The sequence below is a fragment of the Aotus nancymaae genome, unplaced genomic scaffold (genome assembly GCF_030222135.1).
Source record: "Aotus nancymaae isolate 86718 unplaced genomic scaffold, 86718_ANA_hifiasm-v0.15.2.pri h1tg000025l, whole genome shotgun sequence".
Classification (NCBI taxonomy): domain Eukaryota; kingdom Metazoa; phylum Chordata; class Mammalia; order Primates; family Aotidae; genus Aotus; species Aotus nancymaae.
Window position 1 is genome coordinate 21,078,800 of NW_026988438.1, and position 25,922 is coordinate 21,104,721.

Here is a 25,922-nt window from a genome sequence, read left to right on the forward strand (position 1 = left end):
TGTTGCTATAAACATGGATGGGCAAATATCTCTTGGAGATCCTACTTTTGATTATTTTGGCTACATATCTAGAAGTGGGATTGTTGAATCACCTGATAAATCTCTTTTTGTGTTTTGAAAAACCTTCATACAATTTTCCATGGTGGTTTCACCATTTTACAATGCCACCAACAGTGTACAAGCATTCCAATGTTTCCACATTCTTGTCAACACTTGTCATTTTCCTTTAATAGTAGCCATCATAATGGGTGTTAAGTGCACATTTATTTTAAATGTGGGTAATGGACACTATATTACCAGAAATATCAAAGAAAAAATTAAATGCCTTTTAGACTGGATAAAGGTCAATTTCTTTTGGAATGGATGAAGGACAATCCTCCTTGGATTCACAGGGATGGATTATTGGCTGGTGCCCAAGTACTCAACTATTATACCATGAAATCTATACTGGCTGTGTTAAGAAAGGCTGTACCACTCCTACACGATTTTAATTACTCTGGTAGAGGCCACTGTAACAACAGCAGTGAGAAATTCCCAGTGTATATGAGAATGTATCCACAAAAGATATTACACAGTATATGATCATCAAAAAGTTCTCAAATTGGTATTTTTTGGAATCTTAAGCTCTGGGATACATGGGCAGGGTGTGCAGGTTTGTTACAGACCTAAATGTGTGCCATGTGGTTTGCTGCACCTATGAACCCATCACCTAAGTATTAAGCCCAGCATACATTAGTTGTTTTTTCTGATGCTCTCCCCTCCTCTGTCCCACAGGCCCCAGTGTGCGATATTCCCCTTCCTATGTCTATGTTCTCATTGTTCAGCTCCTACTTAAGAGTGAGAACATGCAGTGTTTGGTTTTCTGTTCCTGTGTTAGTTTGCTGAAGATAATGGCTTCCAGTTCCATCTATGCCCCTGCAAAGGACGTGATCTCATTCCTTTTTATAGTTGCATAATATTCCATGGTGTATATGTACCATCTATTCTTTATCCAGTCTATCATTGATGGGCATTTGTGTTGATTCCATATATTTACTATTGTGAATAGTGTTGCAATGAACATCCCATACATGAATCTTCATAATAGAATAATATATATTCCTTTGGGTATGTACCCAGTAATGGGCCTGCTAGGTCAAATGGTATTTATGGTTCTAGGTCTTTGAGGAATCACCACACTGTCTTCCACAATGGTGGAACTAATTTACATGCTCACCAACAGTGTAAAAGCATTCTTATCTCTCCGCACCATCTGTTGTTGACTTTTTAATAACTGCCATTCTGACTAGTGTAAGATTGTATCTCATTGTGGTTTTAATTTGCATTTCTCGAATGATCAGTGATGTTGAGCGTTTTTGCATGTTTGTTGGCTGCAATGGTATTTCTGACAACCCCAGTGCAACACTTTGATGTAATGGCAGGGTCTTTGCTAGGTTCAGTCAGAATTAACATAAGAGCATCTCTCATCTTAAATTCAACTGTTTCTGATATCAAAACTAGTATTTGTTTAGTTTAATTAAAAAAAAACATTTCTGAGATGTGGCATTCTAATTTTGGTGGGTTTCTCAGTGTATCCTATCGAGGGTTTAACTAAGAAGCAACTCCTGGGCATAAACTGGTTCATCTTTCTGTAGGATGACTTGAAAATATGTGTCAAACCCTTACAAAATACATAATCATTTTGCCACATATTTTACATCTGAAATTACTTAAATTGTAAACGAATGAACTAAAATTAAGATTCAAAGATGTTCATAGACTGTCGCTTATTTTAACAAAAAAGTAGGAAATTTAAAATGCTGAAGATTAGAAGATTGTTTTAAAAAGTGCATTCGTGCATTGGAATTTATGCACATTAAACATAAAGCTATCGCTTTATGGTTTATGCTTTAATACTTTTTATTGCTTAATTTTGTTAGACAGGGTCTCACCCTGTTGCCCAGACTAGAGTGCTGTGGAATAATCATAGCTTACTGAAGCTTTTATCTTCTTGGGCTCAGGTGATCCTCCCACCTCACTCTCTTGAGTAGCTGGGACTACAGACATGTAGCACCACACAACGCTAAATTTTTGGGGGGATTTTTGTAGAGATGAGGTTCTGCCATGTTGTCAAGGCTGGTCTCGAACTCCCGGGCTCAAGCAATCTACCTGCCTTGGCCTCCTAAAGTACTAGGATTACAGGGATGAACCACCAGGCTCAGCTCTTTTTTATGCTTTTTATATACTTTTACCGTGTCTTTAAATATATTTTAATGTACTTTTAGTACATTTTGCTCATAATAACAGGAATTCATAATATGTTACTAAGTGGTAAAAGCAAGGTTGAAAACCATAATTATAATACAAGGCAGAAAAAAAGCATGACTGTGTTGAGTGAGTGTGTGCAAGGATACATGTTAACTAAAACTCATTATACTTCAAACTAAACACATCTATATGCAATTGCAAATACAGAGGAGCATCACAGAATACGGGTAGCAGTTAATTTATCTGGATTATGAGATGTGAGTATCATCTTCTTGTTGCCTATGTTTGTTTTCTAAATTTTCTGTAAGAAATGTCTATTACCTGTGTCATATAAAACAATAAAGCAGTGGAAACTTGGCTTGAATACATGAGAGCAATTCCTCAGGCTTGTCCATAGCTACTTGGCCTCTGGTCTTAGAAAGGTCAGGGTGGTTACTGCTATCGAAGATGGCCGCCTTCCACTGCTAAGAGAAGCAACTGTGCTGAAAGGCTGGGAACACCTGGGGCAGGAGGTTTTCACTCTTAACTATGTGTGTTGACTTCTATCTCCTCACGTTCTGATAAGGGAGAAGACTAATCAATACTGTCAGTAAAAAGTGTTTCTGTGTCCTTGAGAGAAGCTTTTATGCATAAAAAAATTCATCAGTTTACTTTGGTTTTAAAGGTTAATATTAAACTCATCAAATTAGCAAATTCAAAAACCTGACTTACCCTTAAGTTTTTAGCATCAATTTCCAAACGGTCAGTCTAGTATATTTTAATAGTACCTTATAAGAGGATTTCAACTGATCATTGGCCCAATTTTTAAAAATCCTTCCATTAAAGACAATTCCTTTAAAATTGCCTGGCTGACAAATCAAATATTTCAGAAGGTAGGTAGATAGGTAGGTAGGTAGATAAATGATAGATGACAATAACAGATTCTGTATACATACATAAAATCTTAAATGTTTCAATGCTATATAAAACTTGGTAAGATTTCAATTTAAAATAACAGATCTAAATCAATTACTCAGTTATGCATTTTAAGATGGAATTAAAAAGCTAACCTGTTACTTAGTAAGGCAGATTCTGTTTCACATTAGAAATCCTTAAAATACCAAGTATGTACAGACCTTTTGTTAATATAAAAATGTTGCTGCCAAATTTAGTTATTTTAGATATTTCTACTGCAAATTATAAATCTTCCAGGGTTAAAAGAATTGTATCTAAGAAGGAAATAATGATATCATACAAAGAGTTTTGAGGTTACCTTCTTAGCCAACTGAAGATCTATACTGATCTGGGATTTCAAGCCAGTTGCTGACTGTATTTTGTCAGTGCCACCAAGGGTCACTTTGAGCCCTACACATAGTCTATAAAAGGGACTTGGCCAGGCACGGTGGCTCACGCCTGTAATCCCAGCACTTTGGGAGGCCGAGGCGGGTGGATCACGAGGTCAAGAGATCGAGATCATCCTGGTCAACAAAGTGAAACCCTGTCTCTACTAAAAATACAAAAATTAGCTGGGCGTGGTGGCGCGTGCCTGTAGTCCCAGCTACTCAGGAGGCTGAGGCGGAAGAATTGCCTGAACCCAGGAGGCGGAGGTTGCAGCGAGCCGAGATCACGCCATTGCACTCCAGCTTGGGTAACAAGAGCGAAACTCCGTCTCACAAAAAAAAAAAAAAAAAAAAAGGGGACTTAATGACTTACCAATGGTTGAGTTCATAACTCTTATAAGCCACATAGCTCTTATTCACAGCCTTACCTAATTCTTAAGTGAAGGTTGACTTTCATCCTGCTATCAGTACCACTTAATTAAATCTAATATGTTGAGTCACTGCTCCATTCCACTGTGAATTCTTTTTAGATTCTTTTCCAGTAGGAGCAAAATTTCATTGTATTTTACATATTTTTCACAGCTTTTAATCACAATGTCTAATGTCTACTGACAAATATTTATATATCCACATATATTCTGGATACATAATGCAAGGGTAAGAAGATGGTTAAATCTCAGTGCATTGTTCAATTTGGAGGTGAGGAGATCTCACTCCCCTCTTGCTACTCTACCCTCTACCCCAGACAAGGTGGTAACATAACACTTACAGACAACGCCTAGGAAAGAAGACCTACGTTAAAAAATATATCCAGACTACTTCTCTGGTTTACTTTTCAGAAGAGAGAAAGTGAGTACATATTTGAGTGTAGGTCTGACTGCCGGGCCTTCAATGTGGTGTTGAGGTTCACTGCGTGACAGCCACCATGCTACTCTTCACCCTATAGCTCACACTAACAGCACCCAGACAGTTTACAGCTTAGTGAAGACTTTTCCACTTCAGTTGTAGGAACTCCTTTGACCAGAGAATTTAATAGCAAATAAGAAAAGTTGCTGCCTTATATTTAGAACACCTTGTTTACACCTTCCTGAGGACAGAAAGGTAAAACAGACTTGATTATGCACATTATTTTACTTTAAAAACAATTATTTACTGATTCTCAATCCCAAAATACTGTTGAAAATCTATAAAACTGTCTATAATCTTACAGAAGAGTTACAGCATGAGACCTTCTGCAATGTATAGTTCTCACCAACATAGGAGAGCTCTAGTTTTATCTACGCCATGAATAAAATGACACTGGCACCCAGCACCAGGATTATCACCTACTTACTCAGAAAATAATGATTAATTTAAGATAAATAGATGCTGGCTTCAGACACACTGATTGTATTTCCCAGATATTGCTGCAGCAACATTCTCTCCTCTCAGAGGTTATAAAGTATTCAGAGCAATCATTCTTTTCTACTCAGGTAACACAAAGCATTCAAGATTTAATCTAGCTCTTCCGTATGGTATGGTTGAATTTTATTTGATTTTGCCATCACCCTACCCATACAAAATTCTTTAATTTTAGTTTTTTATAACAAACTTGTTTTTTTCCCCTTTATTGTTCACCTTTATAGTTCACTATAGAAAAAAAATTGCTTAACTATAAAATAGTAAAATTATACCAATTAAAACAAATTTGAAAGTCAAAATAGAAAACAGCAATCACAGCCTGAAACTAATGTTTTAAAAGTTTGCAGAGCATGACTATGCTTTAGCTTTCCTTTAAAATATTTCATTTTTTCTAAAGACTGGCTTTCTAAAATATAGGTGGAAAGTGTAAAGCCATCTTCAGTCAAAAAATATATTGATTTTTTTATTTTTTAAGTCACCAAGAAAACAGTTTTTTGAAGGCAGAGAAGATATGCACTAGGGCAGAGACCTGCACTTGAATTCCAATATAATAACATGACCATGAAGAATTTTCCTCTCTTTATGAGGTGTGGGTCTTGGAGAATGACCTTATAAAAAATGTAAAACTAGCCTGGTTCTCAAATAGATCACTGGAGGCAAATTTCTAACAACAAAGATGAGTCACTGAACACAAGTCACACCATTGGCCTTAACCTCTAGAAACTCATTAAATATCACCTCCCTGGACCCTGTGAGCCTGGGATCCAAAACAGGCCTTCAGTTTGGTCAAGAGTCAAAGCTTAAAAGTATGGTTTCTTTCTACTATGATGCTGGCTTATTACTGAAAAGTTTTAGGAACTTTTCAATAACAACAACACACACACACACACACACACACAGATGCAGACTCAAATGAGACAGACATTAAATATGGGTCCATGGTAGTAGATACAATATTTTGAGAAGTAAGTGAGAGATTTAACTCATGTAACAGTGACTAGGCAAGGCTATTTCTCTACCTTATGTTAAGAGTTGACAATTTTAAGGATTGGGTAATCCAAATAATTTTAATATTTGACTCTGAAACTAATTATACGATTTTTATAGTTTTACCTTTATAGTTAGGCTTTTATTCACCTTGTAAGATTAATGGTTAGATTTTTCTGGGTATACCACAACTGAACAGTGGAAGGGATATAGTCAATTGAAAATTAAAAGGTTCAAATAGAAAATACGCAGAAATTATAATGATTTCTACTAGCTAAATCAATGGGTTAGAAATAAAGTTCTTATAGTTAGGTCAGCCACTATCTTACAAAATGTGGCACTTAAAACCTCCTGAAGTAGAAAAAAACAACAACACCACCACAAAGGCATCCATATTTCATCACACAAGGAACACAGAGCCCAGAAGAGCTTTGCCTAGAAACTCTCTTGGAACACATAGCCCTACTGAAACGGTCTCCATGAGGCCAACAATGGCACAAATGTAGGTAAGAGGTACCTGTCACTGAGACAAATTATAATGACGGGTGAGACATGGACCAGGGAGGCATTCATGATGATGATGATGGACAGGTGCCTATACTTCCCCTATCACTGAGATCTTACTCTAGATCCCTGAGAACGCGCTGTCCCTATGGAAGCAGGCACCATCCCAACTGTGCTCTACTTTATCAACCTATTATATTTTCACAAAATAGACTTCACAAAAAGTGATCATATCTCATGTTCACATATATTAAAACAGTGATACATTCATCTCTCAATTGTCACAACTGCTAATGTTAGTAGATACGGTTTCTAAAGAAATGTGGAGTTACCTTGAGTTAAAATGGGCAAAGGGGCTTTAAATTTAATGGATGCTGGAAAAGTTTCAGGATAATAAAGGTTTGCTGGATAAATTAAAGCAAATCTGTCTAGGCATCTAGGACAGAGCCAATCTTTAAAAATATTTTATTCTGTTATTTTCACTGTACTGTTGCTCTAGTTACATGGAATACAAATGATATGTTATTTAGACTTGGAGCATCACATACTGGGGTCTGTTGTGGGGGACTAGGGGAGGGACAGCAGGGGGTAAGGAGGTTGGGGAGGGATAACATGAGAAGAAATGCCAGATATAGGTGACTGGGGGATGGAGGCAGCAAAACACATTGCCATGTATGTACCTATGCAACAATACTGCATGATCTGCACAGGTATCCCAGAACCTAAAGTGCAATAAAATATATATATTTTTTAAAAATTACAAAAATCTGTATGGGCAAACCATTTTCTTAAAGTTGATGAACAAATGTCAAAACATTATTTTTCCTATCATTTATAATCTTGTCCCAATCCACTTAACAACGTTTGGTTAGATCTCAGTGAAAATTACATTCTAGAGTTTTTACTTCTCCCTGACGAGGAGTAATTCTACCACAATTAGTAAGTGCGGTACAGAATTTCAAGCAAATGAGGTGTACACGCAGTGTAACAATTGTAACATATTTTAACAAAAACAAAAATGAATGCACAAACTTGCTGCTGCTTAGACCACTGTAGCTTCCAGGACCCAGTTTCTTTCACTGATTTAAAAACAAAACAGAAAAAAAAGTTTGTGCCTGAACAAAGAAATTGGGATCCTGTATTAGTTCATTTTTAAACTGTTATAAAGACACTACCTGAAATTGGGTAATTTATAAACCAAAGAAGTGTAATTGACTCACAGTTCTGCATGGCTGAGGAGGCTCAGGAAACTTAGAATCACAGCAGAAGGTGAAGAGGAAGCAAGATTTCTTCTTCACAGGCGGCAGGAGGGAGAGAGCACAGGAGATACCGCCATTTTAAAAGCCATCAGATTTCCTGCTCCCTCGCTATCACGAGAGCAGCATGAGGGCAGCTGCCCCATTATCCACTCACCTCCCACCAGATCCCTATAATTCGAGATGAGATTTGGGTGGAGCCATACAACCAAAGCACATCAGATCTCAATTTTATTTTTAAATATATATAATTTTGTATATTATACTATTTGTTTCAGTGAATAACTATTTTTTCTTACCTTGAAATATTCTTCAAAATTAATTTCAAGGCATCAAAGTAGTTATTCATTAATACATATATTCATTATTTACAAAGTTCTGTTTTTCTATAAAAACCATCTTTATATTTCAAATGTTTGTCAGTAATTTTACTTCTTTTTTAAAAGTTTTTCCTAACTTAGCCTCAGCTTGAACCTCATATTTATTTACCATAGGATCTAGAAGAGGCATTACTTAAAGACTAGATTTTTAAGCTTATGATTTACATTTGCAAATTTTGGTTTTTAGCAAAGTTGAATCAACTTACTGTTAAACTGGCAGAAGATAAAAAGGCTCACTTGCCGACTGCAGAGTTCTTAAAGGGGCTCTGGGTGCCTCTAGCATTTCTCATCTCCAATTCCTCTGCACTTCACAGACAACTTCCTGAACACAGTTACAATTACAGGCCCTCGAGAAATTCTCGTGATTCTCTATTATCCACAGAGTAAAATTCAAACATCTGAGCAGGCTATCAACGTTCTCCACAAACTGGTTCCAACTTACCTTTTTCTTCTTTCCCTCTCCTCCCCACCACTCACCCTCTAGCAGCCCCACTCCTGGCTACACTTACAATCACCTGGAGAGGTTGTAACAAACATATACACCTGGGTTCCGTTCCAGACCAAGTAAGTAAGACTGGGAACTGGCTTTTTGGGTGATGGGTGCACCAAAATCTCAGAAATCACCACTAAAGAACTTACTCACGTAACCAAACACCACCTGTTCCCCATAAACCTATGGAACTAAAATAAAATAAATAAAAATAAATGAAAAATTCTCCACTAGATTATTCTAATAGATAGCCAGGGGTTGGAATCACTGTGAGTTAGCCTCTTCTTTCTTAAAGCATAGTATGTAGAGAGACTGGGAGACTTGTCAGAAATGCAAATTCTTGGGTCTCATTTTAAGCCTATTAACTCAGACACTAGAGGCCTAGAGACCAGGAATCTTCAGTTTAACAAATTTGCCAGTTCTACAATTTGAAGAGGAGGGCTGTAGCCAGAACAGACTATTTCCATTTTCTTAATGATGTGCTGCACTTCCTATCTTTAACATAAAGGGGAGAGGTCCCTGTATGCTTTAAGTTTACAAAGTCTGTTTTCCACCCTCCCTGAGACTTATCTTTGCCCCCCCCACACACACACACAAACACACACACAAACACACACACAAACATATCTATTTTTTAATTCCCAGCTTAAATGTTTATTCTTCCAGCCAGGTTTAAATGTTTCTGAATTTTGTGCTTTCATTGTTCATTGTTTATATCTTTGTCCTCCTGTGTACACCCATCCAGCCCTGAACTGAACAGTCATGGTGATCTTAAGATCCACTAACAGAATTAAATTTTTCATGTGCAGATAGAATATCTGATTCATAAGAATATTTCCATAGTGTCTGGCACATTTTTTTTTTTTTTTTACAAATAGTAGATAGATAAGAAATATGTTAAATGTTGTAATCAAATAACTAAATCTTCCTAGGCTGTGCTCTCCTTCAAAGTAACTACCAAACACTGTTCCATAATACTTTTGGTGAACAGAGGCAATGCAAGAGAAAGTAGTCTAGTTTGGGGTTTTCTTTTTTTCTAGAGGAGAAATGTCTTTCTAAATAAATATTCAAATACCTAGTGATTTGCTAACTAAGCTCACTCAGATTTGCTTTGCTAAATCAAGTACATTTTTGTCTACTCAATAGGTAATTATATGTGCTCTTAGTGAAAGACTCTACCCAAGTTGTCAACCACTTATTTAGATGATTAGTTCCCTTTGATCATTTTGATATGTGAAGACATAGATAAAGGGAAAGAAAATGATTTAGAGTGTTTTGTTTCTCTAGTACATGAGCACAGGTGAGAGTTGAAAGTCTGGTGTTCCCAAGGGAAATCAAGTTTAGCAAATGCACAACCTCACATTTTAAAGGAATGAATTAGAGACCAATTTATGAAGCTATCTCTCAACCCTGTTTCTCTGAAGGCCATGCTGAAATGAGAACTCTTTTACTAAGGTTTCTAAAAAAACTCCAAAGTTAGCCTTTCTAAATTGGTGTTTCTAAAGCACTAAACATTTGCATGGTATTTATTGTTTTTCCCTGCTGTGTCTCAAGAACATCTCAGATTCCTGTACATTTTATCACCCCCACTTGACTCTAAGCTCCTGAAATTAGGAAGCAGGTATTTTTCAGACGTACATTTCTTATAGTGCCTAAAGATATTGCCTGACACACCAGAGGCATCAATAAATCTGAGATAAATGAGTAAATAGTAACAGTAGATAAACGTTGCTGAATCCTAGCTAGAATGTAGAAGTTTTTCTTTAAATTTACTTTATCCAAACCATAAGTTATCTTTCAGTTCCAGAGGAATCATGTTATAGACAAGGGGAAGAATGACACTGTGGCCATGGATAGGAATAGGAGATAATTTCCTCCTCTTTACCCAGGTAGACAGAATATGGAGGCTGCTGAGAGATTTTAATTGTGTACGAAATACTTAACTACTCTACAGTGTAGTTTCCTCATCTATAAATTGTAGAAAAGTTTCTATCTATTGCATAGGGTTACTGTTAAGAGTAACTTGCTTAGTAACTGCATGTGAAAGTATCTAGTTCATGACACATGGTAAATAATAAATGGTATTTAATTGTTTTAATCCTTTCTGTCTGGCTTACAGAAATGAAAAGGACATGATAAACTTATTTATTCAGAAGATTTGGTTCTGAAAAATGAAACCAGGGCATAAAGTATATGAGTAATAGTAAAGTATACTGTTGGACACCAGTTAAAAGTATATGCTATGTATCAATGTGAGATAAGTTGAATTACAAAGGTAGATAAGTAAAATAATTGAAAGAAGACTTGGCATTCTAAGCGTCTATTAAGGTTCTGCGACTTATCAGTTGTTTGAACTTAAACTTGGATAGCTATTCTAAACAGAACCCTCTGGGTAGAGTAACACAAATGATTCTTTATCCAGATACATAGACACACAGGGAAGAGTCCTCTTGACTCACCATCTGGGGGTAAATAACTTGCACTTAATAGACGGCACATAAGGATTGTGGCACCTGGGCACTTACATGCTGAATGTCCATTGAGCAGAGAGTGCACAATTCTAATTACACGTGACAATCAAAAACTGTCTGAATTGTATGTTGCTTCTATTTCTATCTAGTCGGAACTTACTCTTGACAGTTCAAAGTGTGATTGATGAATGACAAGAAAGTAAGTTGACTTTAAACCTTTCAGATAGCCATGTGACAATGAAGCTAAAATTCGGAGGAAGCAACCCAATAGCAACAAAATATAAATGCTTTGAAAATGGAAAATTACATTGGGAAGATGGAATAAAGCTGTCAAACTATCCCTGGTGGTAAAAACTATTGCTTCTGAATGTATTGGTTTCAACCACACATCGTCTCTACTCGCCTTTTTTGACTTATAGAAATGATAGTTTATATGTTTTTCAAGATAACAACAATTAGGCTTTGTTAAGATATTATCACTCTTTTGAAGAAAAATTAGCTTAGTTGATTTTTATAGAGTTTATATATTTATCATGATGAAATATTGTTCCATTACGTTTATACTGGAGAAATCTAGATATATAAAATAAAAGGAAAACAAAAAGCACACGTGGTGGGAAAAGATTACCATTAAGCTTCTTTTGATAGGAGCAAAAAGTAGAAAGACAAGTGATTATCAGAGAGATATTGTGTTGGAAGTATTGATTAAAATGTGGAGCTATGATTTAGAAGAAGGGGGAAGCCATCAAAATTGTGATGCCCATGAAAATAGAAATCTTAAAAAGGAGTTTTGGAAAAAGCAGTGCATAGTAACCAGACCTGGAGGAGAGTGAGCAAAGTGAGAAGATAAAATTAGCAGAACTATGAAATAGCTTTTATTATTCATTCTGAGATTCAGGGAATCCAAGAAGGTAGTGGGAATCTGACCAGGTGAGTTAAAAATCTGGTGCACAATTTTATAGTACATCACTCTCATTTTCTGTGGCAATTAATTCTTTATATTTTGAGAACATAATTATAATAAAAAATATGTAAATGAAGTCAACAGAAAGTTGAGGTAAAACAGTACATCCTGGGGTTAGCCTTATCTTGGGGGATAGTTCTTGACCGTGTTTGGGAAGAAATTGGGCTGTCAGTAAAGGAACAGTTTCATAAACAGGAAGACTCTAACCTGTGTATAAAAAACTAGTTTGAGTTTGGACACTGAAAAGGGGCTCCTGGGTGGCAGTGCCTCATAAATTCTCCTACTGACTTTGGTCAGTAGCTGTGTTAGGTAACGAATCACACTGTTGCGTGTCCCCATGTTCTCTCTAGTTTAATCCATCACTGGAAATTGGAAATAAATGCTAGAAGTCACTCTGGACTTGGTGAAGGCAGAAGCTTTGCCTCCTAGCATTCTACAGAGGGGAAGTAAGTAGGGAGGACTTAGTAAAATCCGTATCTTTTTAACTTTATAAAGTAGATGTATCATAAGGGCTTATGGTTTCACACTCTTAGCTGAGTTTGTCTCTACTGTGGGCAGAGACCCTTATAATCCAAATAAAGAAGTAGGACTATGAAAGAGGTCGTGTAAATCAAGAGCCCTTCAGGCACATTAAAGTGAGTAAAAAGACTTAGTAACAGAATAGACTTGGAGTATATAACTTAGAAGAAACATGAAATAATAAAACCAAGGATTTTGGCCTGGAAACTGAGAGGAAAAAATGTGTTAATTTAGATACAAGTAGGGTATTTGTAAAGGTAAACTTATTTAATAAGGAAAATAATTGTTTAAATGTTTTCATTTTAAATTTGAAAAGACACAGTTACATTCAAGAAGAGAAGAGTTGTGAATAAGTGACTGGAGATAATTTGAGAATTTTCTGTGCAAAAATAATCTGGAATAGGAACTTCGTTTGTTCTTTCTCAACCTCAATTAACTAGTTGTGTCTACCTTGAGCCTCAGATTGAAAAAGATTTTTAGTCCACAGCTAGGCTCAGCAAGAAAGCCCCGTGATCAATTTCCAATATCAATCATGCAATCTAGTGGCAAGAGTGACATTAATGATCACTTACCTGCCCTCACAAGAGAGACATGTAGACGGTGCTGAGCTAACTAGGCAAGAAAGTAGAGTGAGAGATCCATCCACATCATGAGTGCAGAGCCTCAGTATTTTCCAGAGTCGGGTGTGAGAAGGTATTATTGGGTTAGAACACATAAAGAGATTTGGAAGGAAATCCAAGAAAGTGCAGTATCGTAGAAACCAGGAGAGGAGAGGAGGACGTAACAAAGGCTGAGGTCAACATGGACACATTCTTCCAGCAAAGCTGTATGAAGAATGAGAGTGGGATAATACCTAGACTGGGCAGTGACATGATTTGGCACCAGGTCTTACATCTTGGGAAAGGTTACATTGCTTCAGGGAGTGACAAAGTGAATCACAATGAGGAAGCATAGTCCATTTTTATGTATTACACAATTAAGGAATTATTAAGTCACCTCTCTGCCTCCATTTGCTTGGATATTATCATTGTATTGTCATTAAAATCAGGTCATTAGTTTGGATAATACAGACCTCAGGGGAAAAAAAATTACTCTTAGGTTTAACTGTTAAAAATTGAATAAATGTGTTTTCTAAACTTGTTTTAAAACTATTGTTTGGAACTCATGTGGAGGCAACTTTAAGAGATGCATCTTTAAGACACAATTTTAAATAGTGCATCTCTGAAATTCACATTAAGTAAGCCAAATCTTACTATAGAACTTTCTTATCATATATTCACCATTACACAGATTCAGATATGTGTTCTTATACTCTTCAGTTAGTGTCTAAGTAGAACAGAGGCGTTCTACAACCATACTTTTTATTTATCAAAAAGAAAAAGATGTCCAGATTCTCACCATCTGTCTGACTTACAAATGCACCTGACTAAAAATAAACCATTCAGGAATAAGCCATTCACACTTCCTCTGCAGTGACTGAAGTGTTTGTTGAGATATCTGTATTAAATTAAGAAACTTGGTGCTCTGGCCCTTTAATGGTGCTGACATTCTGACTCACAGATGCCCGAGGGAAGTCAGAACACTGGATAGCTGAGAACACCAGTGGACTGGCAGTTGGGAGCCTGATGGAGGACAAGTAGGGCCTCGAGGACAGGTACATGACAGAAGCACAGGAAAGAAGAAAAACGGCAAGTTGACCTGGAAAAAAAATGGGGAGATTTGTAAGAAGAGTAAGTTAAAGTAGCAGAATACTTTTATGTAGCCCTTATAACAACAACAAGAAAAAAAATAAAAGGGAAATAAAGAATCATTTCTGAGATTTGTTGATAGGAGAAAAACCAAAGAGTCCAGACTTTTCATGAAACGTTTACTGTTATTATCCAAGCAACGTTATTAACTAGTAGTGCCCTGACTACAGATTACATAAGCTAATTAGGACTTAGAAATCCTTGGGTGTTTTAAAAAATGTTATAGACCAGTTAAATTTATAAAACAAATTAGAAGAATTACCATAAAAATACCATTTTTTAAAATTTGGCTTATAAAGAATAATGTATAATCATCATTACATGACATTTACAAAGTTTTTCCTAGGATATGATTAAGCTCTTTCATTATAAACTTTAAAAAAAAATCTGTAGCTTGAGTGTTGCTTTAACATTATCTTCCATTTCAAAGACTTTGTTTCCTGATAAAACTGGTAAAAGATTAGGATTTTGCTATTTAGTAACATTTGACAAAATGTGATTTATTCTTTTTTTTTTTTTGTCAGAAGAAATAAAAACAAGAGTTCATCACTAAAGAGGTAACCTGACAGCGTAAATATCATGATTAGCTAAAAACTGGAATCATCTGGAAAAATAAATTAAATAAATAAGACTCGTCATGTCCTTTTCCGTCCATAACCAGAAGGGAGGCAAAAGGCCTTTGCCACTGGAGCCTCTTCTTTTGCCCCAAGTTCCACGTAGCAATTACCTGCACTTTCAAGAGGAGAAACAACGACTACACCTCAACAAATTCCTTCTTCATAGGATGTTTCTAGTGGCCAAGATACAAGCAAATGTAGACAAAAAAGATATTGCTGACTACTATGAGCAAGTGTTTCAGTCAGTTTTGAAACATCACCTAGGAGAAGCAGTGACAGGATTACTGCTCATATATCCTACTTCCATTCTGCATATCCTCGAGTCCTCCAGTGGCACTCTCTACCGAGTTCTTTTAGATTATATTGACCATGAAAAAGATGAAACAAAATTTTTTATTCAAAAAATGAAAATTATAGTCATTTCTCATAACATCCCAACGAGGCTTTTTATGCAATGGCATGTTTCAGTGATAAAAGTGCCAGTTACGTATCTGAATGATGTGACGCAGTCACAGACCCTAAAAGAGGTCATCACAGATTTTCTCACACAAACTCATAAACTGTCAATTCACCTTTGTAAGACTATTAAAGTGAGCACTAAAGGGCCAGGTGATAACTTACACCAAGCTGCAGCTGACCTACTCCTCCCAGAACAAATCATAAAGTACCTATGCAAATCCGAAGAATTCATGGACCCAGCAACATTTATAAACATGTATAATGGACCCATACATGTCACTCTGGATTCTGAGGTGGCGTGGCCTGCTCTTTCACGTTTCTAGGATTGAGAGGGATAACGCGTTCATGTCTCTTCAGGAGTTTGTGCTACTTAAACAGAAATAAAACATTTTTAAAGTTACTTGTCTCTTTTAAAAGAAAAGAAACAGAACATTGCAAAATACACAGAGGTAATATAATAATCGTTACAGAGTATGTTCAGCTAAACTTTTAAAATGTATCTATTCATTGCAATATTAAGTTCAATACATTATTTTAATAGGTAGATGGGTTTAATAAGTTTGTCATAAGTTCTCAAACGTTAACATCATTTTCATGAAATGATACTTTTTAAAAGAAAAGTATGCATGAGTATGCATGAAAAAAGACAAACAGAATTCAGATTATCATTCAATCGCTCAACAGTTAATGAATAGTCACTATGTACGACTGTAAGTAGCAGAAGTACAGTATTCTGAGGGTACAAAACTGAGAAGAAAAATCCCACTCTTGGGTTCCTTGCAATCTAAGGTTAGAGGCAAGTACATGTAGAAGTAGTTATGGTAGGATATATAATATAATACAGTATAATATAATATATTATTATAGTAGCAGTATATAGGAAGGGCTTTGACAGCACAAATGAAGGGATAATCATATAATTCCTGCATTCAGAAAACAAAATCTAATTATTGAAAATATTTCCAAAGCTCACATATTCTGGACTATATAATGAAGAATATTGAGACCATTATAAAGCTACAGAAAACAATAGCTATTTGGAATGACAAAAAAAAAATACATTATCAGATGGCATTGTGCTACTCCATGCAACATCATTTATTGAACATCCCTTTATGTTACAGACATTTGCCAGGCACTAAGGGATATGGCAGGGTACACAGAACACATTATCTGCCCACTATTAAAACTTACTTCTGAATGATTTTATGTAAAATAAGCAATCTGGTTATTTTCTCAATTCACTTTCTAGAAAGCAACTAATTATAGACAATTTCTATTGTGACCAACTTCAAGTTGATCCCTTTCTTCTTTTATCCAGATGAATATTTTTTGCATTGTTTAAAAATTTTTAGCTTGTTTAAGCAATTAATTAAAATCAATACTTTGAATACTGCAATGATATTTGTCCCAAATCACCTTAATATCTTTTGGAACAGACTTTGTATTTAGTGGAGAAAATATTTATCATTCTAGTTTTATTTTTTATTATTTTTTTCATTTTTAGTATCTTTGGGGAAAAACCCATCTCAGTGTGCACCTCAAATTTTTCATTTGCAGAAAATTTTGTTCTGCGTATGAAAATGCTGACCAAATTTTATGTAACAAACAAAATATATATAACAAACAAAAATGATATGCATCATTATTACATAACAGAATCAAATGTTAGGAAAAATCATTCTATTATCCAAATTTTGTAACATATCATTAAGTAGAATGATATTTTTCACTTTTAGCTGAACTTGAAGTTTCTTTCAAGTTAGTAACAGAAAAAAAATGTTTTAGATAACATGAGAATTCTTTTAGCTAAGAAAGAGTACATAACCTTCAAAATTTATATCAATTTAGGATAAAACCACTTAATATTAGTAAGCAATATGCTCTCTACTTTTTGAACTGTGAGAAAGACACGGGGCCCATCAATAGTAAATGATTAGTGATAAAACTACTAGAAATGTAAGTAAATATTTTCCCAGCAAAAAAGGAATAGAGAAAACTTTTATCAAAGATACAAGCTTTGGTCCAGGATTAGAATGAGTATGAAAAGTGGTTTGGGAGATTGAAGACCAGCATATATACTAGAATAAGCAGAGAAAGGAAGGAGAAAATGAATAACAAATGTTGGATCAGATAGAATTTCTTTAGCGGGGTGAATTTTGTTTGGAAACAATATTTTCTGAAGTTAGCTAGTGAATAGAAGTTCAGGCTTTTGGATAAAGATTATATATTTATAAACAAGAATATATGGCATATTGTATTTCCTAAAAATGGTTACTGCAATATATCCAATCCCACGTGCCCTTTTTACAACATGAGCTTGATATTCCTCCCATTGTGTAGTGGCTTCTAACTCTCTCCTCTTGAATGCAGGCAGACCTCCTCTGTAACTGCCTCAACCGATAAAATACAAAAGAAGTGATTCCGTGTGATTTTGAAGCCTAGGTCATAAAAATGCTGTGCACTTTGCCTTGCTCACTTTAACGCTAGCTCCTGGAATCCAAACACTATGCTGTGAGCAATCCAGCAATTTCAGACAACAACCCAGCTGAGATGACAGCCAACAGCCCCCATCATCCACTAGACACGTGAGTGAGTGAGACATCGGGTGATGCCAAACCCCAGGCTTCCAGTTAACTGTGTAGAGAAGAGATGAGCTGTTTTCACTGAGTCCTGCCCAACTTGGAGTTCTGTGAACCTTAGTGATTATTGTCAATTTCAGCCACTAAAGTTTGGGTGAATGATTATACAGCAGTGTGGAACAATAACATATATGTGATGGGAAAACAACATATAAGTATATAAACTCTTTGTGTTATATATTATTCATTAACTTATGTACCGAAATTTATTGGCTATCTACTGGTAAAAATGTACTAGTAGACCAATCACTGTGCTAGTCACTGTATGTACAAGTAGCAATAAGATGTGTATTCACCACACTGCCTGGCATAGATTTTTTATGGGTCTAGAATACTTTCTGATGTCAGAAATGCCAGTAGAAACCTAATTCACTAAGTCAAAAAGAGAATTATTAACAATCTTAATCATTTTGGGAAGAAGTTATAGAATCTCTCTCAAGGATAATATTGCTGATTTACTTAGTATATCATAATTTTAAAGAATTCATAAAGCCTCAACTATGAAAATAACTGGAAAATAAACACAATGTGGCTAGAAATAATTTCAGTTACTTTAGTTATTTGTTAATTTAGTGAACACACTAGAATGCATGTATTCAAAAAAAATTATCCCATATAGGAGTCACTTTGGGAAGATTTATATTTGTCCTGTAAACAACACCATTGCTGAAAACATTTTGTGACCATATGGAAGTTGAATGAAGGAGGTTTATAAATCAAAGGGAGCTTAAATATTTTACTTAAATCTAATTTTTGATGTCCAAATTATTGTTATACTCCAACTTAATTAGTAACTTTAAGATTTCATCTCCATTCATAAAATTTTTTTTTAAATTTATACTCACTCTCAAGGACAGATCTGCTATCACAGAACATATTAAAAAGAGTGTGACAATGCTTCTAAGAGGAAGCACAAATTGTTTTCAGTAACAAATGAGTTATTGAGATACTTATATAGGTCACTAATATAATGTCTTTAAATCAGACTCATTTAGCAGTGTATATTTGGGTATGTTTGATAAAATCCAGAAATCTTATATTTATATCTTACAAATTTAGTTTAACAAAATCCAAAAATGTGAATTTTTAAGCCTTAGTATGACTCATAAGGTAATTCTTAACTCAATGAAAATTATAATAGGATGAAGATACATACACGTACATGTTCATTGCAGCCCTGTTCATGATAGCAAAGACATGGAATCAGCCCAAATGCCCATCAATGATAGACTAGATGAAGAAAATGTGCTACACATATGCCATGGAATACTATGAATATATACTATATATAAAAATGAACAAGGTCATGTCCTTTGCAGGAACATGGATGGAACTGGAGGCCATTATCCTTAGCAAAATAACACAAGGACAGAAAACTGAATACCCATGTTCTCACTTATAAGTGGGGGCTGAACAATGAGAACACATAGACATAGGGAGGGAAACAACACACACTGGGACTTGTCGGTCAGGGGTGCAAGGAGAGGGAGAGCATCAGGATAAATAACTAATGCATGTGGGGCTTGATACCTAGGTAAGGGGAAGACAAGTGCAGCAAACCACCATGGCATACATTTACCTATGTAACAAACCTGCCTGTCCTGTACATGTACTCAGAACTTAAAATAAAATTTAAAAGAAATAATGTTATAGTTGCCTTACAATAAAACTTTAAATAAGAGTACAGAACTTAACCCAAACAGAAAAAATGAATATTTAACAGTGTGAACATAAAATCTTTAATATTCATATAGCAATGAACATATATTGATATAAAACCAATGATCATATAACATTCAAATGATGTGTCCAGCAGCATTCTAACTCTTTTCATTTTATATGGATACTTGACAACAGACTGCCCTGTTGATGATCCTATGCTTGTTTCAGAGTTGATTTTTGGAAAGGTTATTGATTTCTTGAAGAATAACTGAAATAATATTATTTGAAAGGAAAAACTCTTCCAGGGTGAATTCTAACATTCTACTATTATCACTTTAATAAAGAAGGCATTTGGATCCCTTCATGGAGCCTTATTTCTTTATACAAATAGAATTTTACATCCAGTGACTGTAACATAACTCTACAAACACAAAACCACATTTCAATCAAGTTAAACCTATCACTAGCAGTAGAATGCCCCAACTTCCACAAGAAAGTGGAAATGAAACAGCCTGTCACCAACCTCACATAGCCAAGTACTTTCAAGTCATTTTATATTGAATTAAATAATTTAATGCAGAATTAAAGTTCTCCCCCTTGTGGTCAGTTACTTAAATTTCCTGATTACCTTTGGACAAGATGTATGTAGTAAATACAGTGCACAGATATTAAGAGCATACAGAGAGAACCCAAAAACTACCTTTTAAATATCTGTTTGACTCTTCTTATTCCACAGGTAAAGATTCTGAGACCTAAACATTAGGGCGTTTTGCCAGTGATAAAGGAAATATAACAATATACTGGTATAACAGTGTAACAGCAGCAACTTACTAATAAAAGCAAAATAAAAGTATTCTCCCATTTAGGGCCTTGTGATCATTAACTTCACCACATTAATTATGCAAACCTTTATTCCTCTGTTAGTAAGCAACTTTAAGCAAATTATACCTGTCTACTCAGCTTATCTCATTAGTTTAGAATTTCTAATTGTTTTAGGCAGTTTATATCTGAGAAAAAATTTATATCTGGCCTAATGTTGAGTTGCTATGTAAAAGAACTAATTCTTATTACCATTCTCTGTCTTTTCTTATTTTTTTGGAAGACCAAGTTCAATACCTTTTATTTTGGTTATTTGTTTTGCTGTTAATTTCTAACAATGGTTGGACTTTGGATTCATTAAAATACTTTTGCTAGTATATTTCTATACAGGCAGAAACCTAAAAGAGATTTTCCATATAATTTAGACCAAATATATTTTATTTAAGCATAGTAGATACAAATTTCAAATGAAAAAGAAATTGTTTTAACTGAATGTGAATATTTATAGAATTAGTTCACCTGTAATTTCAGTTGAAAAGATTACCTTTTATCCCCAAAGAGGATAGGAAGAGAATAATAGTATTGTCGAGGCATTCTTCTCTTTCCCTGATCACCCTAGTTGCATGCTTCTCTAATCCATTCTAATTCATGCCATGACCTCAACTACAACCTAAGAGATAATTACTTCAAATACATATTTATATCTTCACTAATTCATTTAACAAATATGCATTGCACAACTATGTTGTTTGCATTGCTGCCTAGGCCCTGAAGATACAATGGTAGAAATGACGAGGCCCCTGTTTGCAGTGAGCATGTACTCTAGAAGAGGATACAAAAAACAAACAAATAGAGAAAATGATTTCAGGTGGTTTCATGTACTGTGAAAAAAGTTATAATGTTGACCTGACTAATGGGTCTGGTTTACATTTGTGGTCAGTGACAGCTTCTCAAACTGAGACCTGAATGAAAAGAAGTGGCACGGTAACAGTCAGAACATTCTATATGGCAGAACAACGAGTGCAAAGGCACCGGGGGAGGAACGAGCTTGGTGTGTTGAAGGACAGAATACCAGAATGACCAGAGTACTGGAACCAAGAGGGGAATGAGGTTGGTGAGAGTGGCCAGGGATACACTATGTAGGGCCTTGTGGCTGCGATTACGGGGTATGGATTTAATTCTACATGTTTTATTCACTACTGCACCAAATCCTACCTGAGCTCCTGTCCTCAGGGAGGACTTTCTCAGGAAGTCCCACTGGAGCCCCATAGGCGTCTCCATCTCCACATGCGCTGGATGAATGCATCATTCCCTGCCACCACTATTCCTTCAACCTACCCCTCCCCATACCTTCCTTGTGGCTATAAAATGAACCACTCTCCAAACAGCTGCTGAGTCAGAAATTCAAAAATTATCCTAGATTCCTGTCTTTCTTTTTATTATTGACTGCCAATCAATCCAATCCTCATCTATTTTCCACAGTATTCACATTGTTTAATCTTGTTTCTGTGCCCTGCTTAGGGATTTCCTCACTCCAATTCCCTTTTCCTACTCTCTCTTCTCAGTCTATATCATGTTTTTATCAAACATAAAGGCAGTATAGCATAAGGTTTAATCAAGAGAGCCACTCTGGTGTCAAACTGCTGAATTGAAACCAGGTTCTACAACTTTGTAGAAGTGTAATTTGTTTCTTTACCTTTCTGTACCTCAGTTTCCTCATCTGCATAATGAGAATAACAGGATCTACATTTTACGATTAGTTATTGGTGTTAACTCATGAAACAATGGTGTAAAGATCCCATCATACAGTGACATCTTTGAAGAATGTTTAAATACTTCATTACAGAATTCACAGTTTGAAACAGTTAAATTCACTACAATAAAACCATGCAAACCTCATCTTTTAAGTAATATTCTCAGATTCATCTTTCACATATTTATGTAAACTCCTAGTAATAAGGCCTTTAAACTCAATGGGAAGGAATATCTTTAAAGAAGTGTGCATAAACACTTATTCATAGAGTTCACTATTTGGTTAACAGTTAAGTTCACAGTAATTTGAGTATAGTCAGCACTCAATAAATATTATTCCCCTGATTAAAATTCTTCAATGGATTCCATTTCACATCAGGAAAAAAAGCAAAATTCTATAATAAATAATCTGCGAAGCCTTGATTCTCTGATCCGTGCTTACTTTGAAACCCAGACTCACCTTACGGTTTTCTCTTCTTTCTTCTCCTCTCTCATTCTCTTTTCTCATACTTTGTTCTTTAACAGTTCCCTATTATTTCCATGCTCTTTGACTTCATCACCCTTCCTCATTGTCTTAGCAAAATTCTGCTTACCAATCAAATTATATCCTCTGTGAAGACGGGCAAACTCAAAAAAGGTTTTTCTGTCCTCACTGTACATGGTACTCAACTACATTCTAGCAATTCTGCTGCCATGTTGCTGTTTGTGTGCACACTCATATTCTTGCCAGCAACTTGTAAACAATTGCCATGGCCTTTTATTTTCATTTGTATCTTTAGTGGTTTCTCACAAAAATTAATCATTTAAAATATCTGTAAAAACTAATGCACGGCTGGGCATGATGGCTCATGCCTGTAATCCTAACACTTTGGGAGGCCGAGGCGGGTGGATCACCTGAGGTCAGGAGTTCAAGAACAGCCTGGCCAACATGGAGAAACCCCTTCTCTACTAAAAATACAAAAAAAATTAGCCATGTGTTGTGGCGGTTGCCTATAATCCCTGCTACTCAGGAGGCTGAGGAAAGAGAATCGCTTGAACCCAAGAGTCAGAGGTTGCAGCGAGCCAAGATCACGCCATTGCACTCCAGCCTGGGTGACAGAGCGGGAGTCCTTCAGAAAAAAAAAAAAAAAAAAAAAAAAACTAATCCATAAGGTTAATTTTATTTTTATCAAAAGTGTTATGCAATCTCATAAACAGGCCATTATCAATATTTCTGTTATATAAATGAAAATCCAACAATTTTTATTCAAATTATCAACCAAAAATTGTTCTTTCCTGGTTGGATATCTCTAGTATTGATATATTTAGATGAGGTGTAGGTCATATAAATTATATTAAATCTTATTCTTTGTTGAAATAGATAGGTACTATTTTCTGACATAAGTGAGCAACTTCTAGGAAAGAAAATAAAAGCAGTTTGATAAATTAAAATAAATTAAACTAAGGAGGAATTATCCCAAAGATTATTCTTAGCCTGAAATCTCCTATATCTCCCCTTAATCTCATATCTGCATTCAGCAAAGAGAAAAAAAATCAGCCGTGCTTATTGAGCTTAATTTCTTCCCTTAGTCAAATAAAAGTCACTCAAACATTAATCCAAGAATGATTTATTGATTGCCCATTATATGCACAGTCACGTGCTAGGGACTATGGAAGATACAAGCACATAAAAGGCTTTCTATAGCCTCCCCAGATTCACGGGTATAGCGTCTACTCTATTTGCGATGAAAATTGAGGTGCCGAAGTGTCCTTTGGTACTAAATTGAAATAGCTTGCCCACTATTTCTTTCAATTGGTACTGGGAGTACATGAAAAATATTACATTTTATTCTCTCTCTGCATTTAGTTATTCAGCAAGGATGAACTGAAAAATGGTGTCAGGCACTTTGCCAAGCATCAGCAGGGGTGCAATCATAACCAAAATAAGGATAATTTCTACCTTAGAGAGTATACAGGATCTTTCTCCCTCCACCCCAGACACATAAAAGGAAATAAAATAATACTAATAATGGTTGTCGTCATCCTGGATGCACAAGTTATAATGGTTTCCTGACTTCACCTAATTTAGAGAATCAGGGGATGCCTCTGAGAGAACAAAGATACAGGAATTTCTGAAAGTTAAATAGAAGTGAGCCAAATAAAAGACAAGGAGTAGGAGGGGAATGTTCCTGGCACAGGAGATTTTATATACACGTCTATATATGTATGTATTCTAGCAGAGGGATATTCTAAAATCTGAAGGCAAGAAGATCCATACTGTGTTGGAAGAACTGAAAGAATTTCTACAAGGCAGGGCCTCAAGTACAAAGGGGTGTCATGAGAGATGAGGCTGGATAGCAAGGCACGGGACCAGATAATGTTAATATTTAAAGTGACGTAAAGAACTATCATGACCTCATCTTAATAGAAATGAAAAGCAGTTTTATTTTTATTAGAAAAATACTATGGTTAGATATGCATGATAGAAGGACCATTTTGAATTGTGGGAAACAGATCGGATGAGAACAACGTAACTAGACCACATATATACACCTTAAGGGAAGAGGCTATTACAACAATCCAGGAAAGAGATAATAGAAGTCTGAACAAAGACAGACTCCTATGATGTCCTATAATGAAGAGAAAGAGGTGGAAAGAATCAAGAGATGTGTTGGTATCCACACAATATCATTGTATTTTCTGAAAGTAAAGAGTGTGAAGAAGAGGAAAGAGTCAAGAATGAAGTACAGGCAGGGGAAGAAGCCATTCCCTGACATCAAGAATATGGGAGAAGCAGCAGTTTGGGTTTTTCAGGGACTGAGATGAGGTTTGCCATTTTGTCAAATGCCGAATTTGAGGTGTCTGAGAATCATCAACATTATACTACCCAATACAAAGTTTGATATATTTCCTTGAAACTCATAGGTAGATCTGACAAGAACATGAAGATTTGGAAATCAATTTCTAGAAAATGACTGAGACTTCAGGAACGGTGCTATCTATCACCCACACAAATATACAGAATAAGCAGTGAAGAAAGCCTCATTCTAAACCCTGAGAAATGCCTATGGCAAAAAAAGAAAAAGAGCGACCTACAAAGAAATCTAAGATGACATAATTTAAATTGCCCAGAAGTAGAAAAAGAAAAGCAGAAAAAGAAAAGAACATTCCCTAAAGAGGAGAATACGCAACAACATCAAGTTCTGCCTCAAAGTCAAGAAAGAAAGAAAGTACAAACAAGTTTAATAACAAGAAGGTCATTGGTGACTTGGAGAGGGTGACCTATGCAATGTAGTAGAGGCAGAAGCAGGATGCGGGAGGTTGATGAGTGAGAGTCTGGTGAGGAAATAGAATAAATACAGACAGTATTTCCAAAAGCTTGGCCATTGGCAGTGAATGTGCAGACTATATTCAAAAATATAAAGGTCACTTTCAGGATTAAAGTTTTTAGTAAAAGGAAGATCACCTCTTTATTCTGGTTTCCAGGAAGGTTGTTTCTGTCCTTTCATGTCAGATGCAATGCCCAGTCATGACCCCAGGGGAAAAGGGCTCTATCCGGTTTTGAATGGCGGTGTATAGTAATCTTGGACTTTAAAGGTTCCCGAGTGACTATGTGCACAGCTCAGGAACAGAATGGTTTCTTCTAAATAAACATTTGTTTAGATAAATAATTGCACTAATCTCTAGAAGAAACCTAGCTGTGCAG

General features: G+C 35.6%; 2 protein-coding genes across 2 annotated transcripts in view; one reads left to right on the top strand and one right to left on the bottom strand.

Annotated features, from left to right (window-relative positions):
- ZNF804B (zinc finger protein 804B) overlaps window positions 1-25,922 on the bottom strand; it is a 541,723-nt gene that overhangs the window by 489,445 nt on the left and 26,356 nt on the right. The window lies entirely within an intron of this gene.
- TEX47 (testis expressed 47) lies at window positions 14,131-15,762 on the top strand. Its single transcript, XM_012450860.2, has 2 exons — window positions 14,131-14,226; window positions 14,811-15,762. The coding sequence occupies exon 2, from the start codon at window positions 14,924-14,926 to the stop codon at window positions 15,683-15,685; it is 762 nt and encodes a 253-aa protein (XP_012306283.2). The 5' UTR covers window positions 14,131-14,226; window positions 14,811-14,923; the 3' UTR covers window positions 15,686-15,762.

Excerpts from the sequence above, each read along its gene's own strand:
- TEX47 (XM_012450860.2), top strand. The coding sequence starts at position 14,924 with ATGTCCTTTTCCGTCCATAACCAGAAGGGAGGCAAAAGGCCTTTGCCA.